Source organism: Montipora foliosa, chromosome 2 (assembly GCF_036669935.1).
Source record: "Montipora foliosa isolate CH-2021 chromosome 2, ASM3666993v2, whole genome shotgun sequence".
NCBI classification, from domain to species: domain Eukaryota; kingdom Metazoa; phylum Cnidaria; class Anthozoa; order Scleractinia; family Acroporidae; genus Montipora; species Montipora foliosa.
This window is the reverse complement of record NC_090870.1, coordinates 26,774,004-26,781,503: the sequence shown is the minus strand read 5'-3', so window position 1 is coordinate 26,781,503 and position 7,500 is coordinate 26,774,004. Positions and strand designations below refer to the sequence as shown.

The following is a 7,500-nucleotide window of genomic DNA, read 5'->3' as shown; positions in this document are numbered from 1 at the left end:
AGAGACATGCATTTCTGTAACGAGCACTAATGCTCTTCAATGTTATGTTTATAAACATTAAAGTTCAAAGTGGAAATCGAGGACGTCTACGATACGATATACGAGAGGCACAAGTACAATTTTTCGTAGGATTCAGGTTCAAAGTCTCTGAAATGGCGAAAATGTTAGCAGTCAGTCAGGCCACTGTAAACAAAAGATTGCGAGACTATGGAATTTCATTGTCCACAACGTTTTGCTAGATGTAAAGAACATTTTCCACGCAGTAGGTATCGTGTTCCTAATGTTACCCTTGGGATACTACGTTCAATAGGGAATCATAGTCAGAAGTGGCGTATAAGAGAGTCTATGCGAAGGACAGATTTTGAAGGGGTGCTTATGAGGTCTCTTCGTCTTCAAATAATTCACCGTAGATGGTACAGTGTGTACCTACCAAAAGCTTTATGGCACGTTGACACTAGTCACAAACTCTCCAGGTCCATGTACCTTAATGCATGTTTTGTACATCATATCGTGGACGTCCTCGATTTCCACTTAATATCCTTGACCACTTGTATTGGAGACCCGGTCCAACTCATACGCTAGAAGTTCCTTCAGTAGCATCCCTTACACACTGAAACACGCTGAATTCGATATCGATATAAACCTGCCCGGTGAACTTACAGACAAAATGTGCTCTATCCTATCAATTTTAAAATAGAGATAATCAACCTAAATTATTCCGCAAGTTACCAGCATGTAGCAGACTAAAACGTCCCTTTAATATAGATCGAGCAATGTGCTCTTTTACGTAGCCTCTTTGACTCTTTGAGTCTTTGAGTCGCCATGAGTTTTGGTTTTGCGTCTTCAGTAATGGCTACTAGCGGTCTTCCCACGCAGCTGAATCGATAATTTCTCGTATCTTCGTGGGCCAATCGGTGCTGTTCGCACAAGTGTGGACGTTGTTTGCACAAAGTCGATGTTCTTTGCACAAAGTCGATGTTGTTTGCACAAAGTTGACGTTGTTTATACAAACCAGATGTTGTTCGTAAAAAGTTGAGGTTCGTACAAAGTATGAACTTTATTTGCAAAAAACTTTAACGTTGTTTGTACAAAAAAGGCGACGTTCTTTGCACAAAGTTGACGTTGTTCGTTCAAAGTTTTAAACACTGAAAGAAAGACTAAAATTGACAAGTTAATTTTGAGATAAAAACCGCTTCATATTAAATTGCCTGTTTTTAATTTTAGCAATACACTGGGGCATTAATTTGCCTGTGTTTAAATTAACAAATACACCGGGACATCACTAACGTTTCATGTTTAACCGGAGAACTAGGGAAGCAGATCTTCGAAGGTGTAATAGCTGTTGAGTTTTATTCCTCAGTTATCGAATTCCATAAGTATAAAACTGAAAAATGGTTTGCTTTAAAATCAGAAAAGAACCAATTCACCGTTGCTGTTGAGAAAAGTGTATGCCAGGCAAAACAAGTTGCATCTCGGTAGCCTAAAACTTAAGAAATAATTTGCCTGTGTTTAAATTAACAAATACGCCAATACATCACTAACGTTTCATGTTTAACCGGAGAATTAGGGAAGCAGATGTTCGAAGGTGTATTAGCTGTTGAGTTTTATTCCTCAGTTATCGAATTCCATAAGTATAAAACTGAAAAATGGTTTGCTTTAAAATCAGAAAAGAACCAATTCACCGTTGCTGTTGAGAAAAGTGTATGCCAAGCAAAACAAGTTGCATCTCGGTAGCCTGAAACTTAAGAAATAATTTGCCTGTGTTTAAATTAACAAATACACCAGGACATCACTAACGTTTCATGTTTAACCGGAGAATTAGGGAAGCAGATGTTCGAAGGTGTAATAGCTGTTGAGTTTTATTCCTCAGTTATCGAATTCCATAAGTATAAAACTTAAAAATTGTTTGCTTTAAAATGAGAAAAGAACCAATTCACCGTTGCTGTTGAGAAAAGTGTATGCCAGGCAAAACAAGTTGCATCTCGGTAACCTGAAACGTAAGAAATAATTTGCCTGTGTTTAAATTAACAAATACACCAATACATCACTAACGTTTCATGTTTAACCGGAGAATTAGGGAAGCAGATGTTCGAAGGTGTATTAGCTGTTGAGTTTTATTCCTCAGTTATCGAATTCCATAAGTATAAAACTGAAAAATGGTTTGCTTTAAAATCAGAAAAGAACCAATTCACCGTTGCTGTTGAGAAAAGTGTATGCCAGGCAAAACAAGTTGCATCTCGGTAGCCTAAAACTTAAGAAATAATTTGCCTGTGTTTAAATTAACAAATACGCCAATACATCACTAACGTTTCATGTTTAACCGGAGAATTAGGGAAGCAGATGTTCGAAGGTGTATTAGCTGTTGAGTTTTATTCCTCAGTTATCGAATTCCATAAGTATAAAACTGAAAAATGGTTTGCTTTAAAATCAGAAAAGAACCAATTCACCGTTGCTGTTGAGAAAAGTGTATGCCAAGCAAAACAAGTTGCATCTCGGTAGCCTGAAACTTAAGAAATAATTTGCCTGTGTTTAAATTAACAAATACACCAGGACATCACTAACGTTTCATGTTTAACCGGAGAATTAGGGAAGCAGATGTTCGAAGGTGTAATAGCTGTTGAGTTTTATTCCTCAGTTATCGAATTCCATAAGTATAAAACTTAAAAATTGTTTGCTTTAAAATGAGAAAAGAACCAATTCACCGTTGCTGTTGAGAAAAGTGTATGCCAGGCAAAACAAGTTGCATCTCGGTAACCTGAAACGTAAGAAATAATTTGCCTGTGTTTAAATTAACAAATACACCAATACATCACTAACGTTTCATGTTTAACCGGAGAATTAGGGAAGCAGATGTTCGAAGGTGTATTAGCTGTTGAGTTTTATTCCTCAGTTATCGAATTCCATAAGTATAAAACTGAAAAATGGTTTGCTTTAAAATCAGAAAAGAACCAATTCACCGTTGCTGTTGAGAAAAGTGTATGCCAGGCAAAACAAGTTGCATCTCGGTAGCCTGAAACTTAAGAAATAATTTGCCTGTGTTTAAATTAACAAATACACCAATACATCACTAGCGTTTCATGTTTAACCGGAGAACTAGGGAAACAGATCTTTGAAGGTGTAATAGCTGTTGAGTTTTATTCCTCAGTTATCGAATTCCATAAGTATAAAACTGAAAAATGGTTTGCTTTAAAATCAGAAAAGAACCAATTCACCGTTGCTGTTGAGAAAAGTGTATGCCAGGCAAAACAAGTTGCATCTCGGTAGCCCTGAAAGTTAAGAAATAATTTTCCATTTTTAATTACATGATGCTGGCCGTCGTATACCGTGTTTTAGAAAATATTTCAAATTGATTTATTGTGCCTCTGGACTATTTTGACACGTCACTCAAAATCACATTCCTGACACAAGTTAAGCTCCTCATGCTATTTCTTATTTGCTAGCTCCAATAGCAACCCTTAATTAAGTCACAAGTACTTGGAGGATTTGATTCGATTTCTTTTCTTAATCGACAATATTTTCAATAAATTATATATTTTCATCTTTCATGCAGAGGCAACTGATCTCAGTTCCCAGCAAACAGTTGATACCGTTTTATCATGTCCTTTTTGGTGAACTCAACGATACACGAACGTAGAACGTTCAACGACTCGGAAACGAGAGAGGACCACCTCAGTTTTGATCCAGGTGCTCTCGTAATTTTCACCATTTTATGCACTTTGATAAGTCTCTTTGGCTGTGCTGGAAATTCTTTGGTCATGCTTGCTGTATTGAAATCTGAGAGCCTCCGAAGCGTTCCGGATTTCTTCATATCAAGTCTGGCATTTTCGGATTTTACTGTTTGCGTCGTTTACTTGCCCTTGACCATCTTCTACTACAACAATCTGGCAAGTCCAGCGACTGATCGAGACTCTCCCCTTGCCATAGTGTGGAATTTCTTGGGCTTTTGTTCTGTGGTTGCTTCGGTCAACAACATGTTCGCAGTTACGGTTGATCGTGTAATTGCTATACGCCTTCCAATGAAATACCCATCCATAATGACAATCAAACCAGCTTTGTCTGCCATCTCTTTCGTTTGGCTGATCGCTGTCACCTACGGAGCACTCTACGCCCCGCCGAATATAGTTCCCCACGTCATTGTTAGTAGCCACAACTTAACTTTGATGCTGTGCACGATGAGTATGTACGCTTATCTTTACTTTATCGCCAGGCGTCAAGAAAATAAAGTTCAAATACCAAGCTCATTCTCTCAGTCACAAAGACAGGCCGTCACCGCACGACAAATTTCGGAGAAGAAAGCAGCAAAAACTATTTTCACCATAGTCGGAATTTATGCCTTGTGTTGGTTGCCACTCATACTTCTTCCCATCTTTGTGAATCCCTCTAAAAAGCCGATTTTGTTCAAAAAATGTTTCGCTTGGGTACAGGTGATATTAGTGTGTAACTCAGCCCTGAATCCGTACGTTTACTGTGTGAGATGTCACAAATATCGAAGAGAGTTCGCAAAACTCTTGCATATAAAGGTGTCCGAAGACAATATTCATGCGGTCTCTGCGGAAAATAGGAAAAAATGTCAGGGTAGCGTTCGCGTCAAATAATCTTAAAACTCCGAATGCCAAGGGCACTTATGTTTCAAAAATATTTGGAAGAAAATGTAACTTTCTTTAAATAGGCCCCTGATTAAATACCACTGGCTCTATCTCTCTCTCTATCATTGTAGAAGCAAAATTGTGGGAAAACAACTAGTTTCAGCTATACTCATCATAAGTAGGGGAAATGATTTTTATTTATTATATACTTAACAAAGTTACCCAATTGATGTGTTTCCATAGCAACTTTCGCATTGCACTCCATAACCTCTTTTGCACTATTTATGCATTCGTCATTGATCACTCAGAAACGCGATATTCTCTTGAGGCAAGAGATCCAGAGAAATAGGTTTAAAAAATAGGTCTTTGGTATAACTTTACCAATATCGGTATGATACTGAGCAAAATTAAAACTCGTAGATGGTTCAGGTGAGAGATCCATTCAAAGTTAATTGTAAAAGCTGTTGAGGGTCTGAGAATCGTGTGTTGTAAGCATGAACATTTAAGAAATCAACACGTACTTATCGTAGTTCGTAACAATCTTTGAGTAGGGAGTTGAAGAAACGACGACGCTTCGGCAACGAAATTTCTCTTAAAAAAATGCTAGCGATTCTTCCATCTTATATACTTTATGATAGTCTTGATACAAGCGGTTTTGAAATAAGGATAAAGTGTAAACGATTGACTGTTGTAAGCTCATTAAATTTGGTGATTTCACGATGTTGTTTTGCAGTGTAAGTCAAGAAATGTACAAAAATGCCTGCCGGACGAGAAGCACAATTATTTCTCCGCTCTTGTCCAATAATATTCTTGCTTTCTTGCGCTGTCCTCGCCGTGACCGTCGTCTTCTCTTACTACGCCTTTCAATAACATGCGGACTCTTAAATTCAAACGTCAACCGACAAATGCGTTTTTCGCTACCGTCAATCAAATGTTCGGCGGCTCCTCCCAGCTTCCGACTTTGTTGACTGAAGTGGGCTCAACGATGTGACTTCATTACTGCGCACTCGACAGTAGTCGGAAGCTCGAAGGAGCCGCCGAACATTTGATTGACGGTAGCGAAAAATGCATTCGTCGCTTGACCTTTGAATTTAAGAGTCCGCATGTTATTGAAAGGCGCAGTAAACTCCTTGCAACAATTTGCCTCGATAACCCCAAATGGTATCGCGAATGATGTCGATTTTAACTGCATTATGGCAAGTCTGATGACGAGCTGTAGACCCCCAGGTCTGTTGTACGCAAACATTTAACTCAACTGTATCCACACTAGAGATGTTAGACGACGGATATGCAAGCCAATTAGGGACGATAGGACATTCTTAACTTGGCAATCAGTAATTTACGGAGTAAATAAATACGCTTGCTTCATAACATAACGAGTACAGTGACTGAAATCAGCTCAAGTCAAAATCGAAATGGGGGGAACTAATTTTGCTTTATTTCATCTGAACGCTCGAAGTTGTTAATTAATGAAATGTATGTATCTAACTTTTGCAGTTACACTAATATTGTAATTAGCAACTACAGTCGAAGCTCTCGTAAGCGACTACCCAGGGAATTCGAAAAAGTGGTCGCAACTAAAGCTGGTCGCTTACGAGAATGGGCTCTCGTAAGCGACCAAAATTATAAACAACAGAGGATGGCGCTTACGAGAGCTTTTTAGCGAAAGTCTTTGGGATTTGTAAATTCTTATTGATGGTACAGAAAATAACGGTCAGGAACTGTTTTTACTCTTATTCACATCTGCAAAAATATCCTTACAAGACATTCCAAGCCAAATCATTTAAAGCCCCCCTTGAAGAGCGAGGATACCTTAAGCAGCTTATCGAGAGAACTGAGAAGAAAGTGCTGCCTTTGTAATTACACCCGCAAATGGTTAAACTTTCAAGTCTTCTCGGATAAGGACTGTAAACCCGGAGATCCCGTCTCATAGCCCTTGTTGAAAACCAAATAGTATGGGACGTTAAAGAACCCACTCACTTATCGAAATGAGTAGGGGACGTTGTCCCCGGTGTTGTGGTCTGACCAAAACTAGTCGGTGGCGTCTTTCACTTCCTGAATAAATTGTAACATGCAGTCTGGCTAAAGTCCCCAACAAAAAGCATTTTAAATTAGTCGTGAAAAGCCCCGAGGGAAGAGACTAATACTTCATTTCACTTCACACTGCGGGTGGTCTCTAAAGTTGTGATACACGCGCATGAGACGCGCCGCCCCGCGCCGCGCATCCCCTCTTCGCGCGCGAGAAAAACTGGCAATCGCCAACTGAATTACCGAGACCTCTCGCCGCAGTGTATAGTCGTCCGCAAAGAAGTCACTTCAGAGTTAATCGAGTCGTGAGCTAGGGCAAGAAAGAGAGCTAAATGGCCGAGGGATGCCTCATTCTTTCCCAATCCTATTTATAGGGTAAAACGCTTACGACTTTAACAAAAGCCCTGATACTGAAAAATTTCCAAAGTTTGCTTCTTGTTTTCAAACCTTTTGGCTTCCTAACATATTCATGGCGGTACTAACTTCAGTTTCTCTTTTTGCAGATATGTAGCTTGTCTTTGACTTAAAAATATTCAATTGCATCGTTTTTGGCGATTGTACACGTTTCCATTCAAATTTTCAACCAGTATCGTGAAACAAAAAGCAATAGTTTTTCTTACATAATCATGGCGGCATATACTTTCCCCCCCTTTTTTCAGATTATGTAGCTTGTCTATGGACTTCAGAAACTCGTAATTGAACAGTTTTTCTGTACACATTTCCATTCGAGGACTTGTAAAACAAAAACTAACAGTAATTGATGTGGCCAAATATTTGCAACCGCTCCTGCAAACCGTGCGATAGACCAATAAGAAATCACAGTGGTTACAGGTAACTTTCTCAGAAGGCGGGAAATTTCGCGCGTTTAGTTAGTGATTGTTTTGAT

At 38.9% G+C, this 7,500-nt stretch overlaps 1 protein-coding gene across 1 annotated transcript; it reads left to right on the top strand.

Moving 5' to 3' along the window:
* The first annotated feature begins 3,596 nt into the window (after positions 1–3,596).
* On the top strand, positions 3,597–4,595 carry LOC137991408 (melanocortin receptor 5-like). Its single transcript, XM_068836503.1, has one exon. It carries the CDS (start codon positions 3,597–3,599, stop codon positions 4,593–4,595), a length of 999 nt encoding a protein of 332 aa, XP_068692604.1.
* The last annotated feature ends 2,905 nt before the right edge of the window (positions 4,596–7,500 follow it).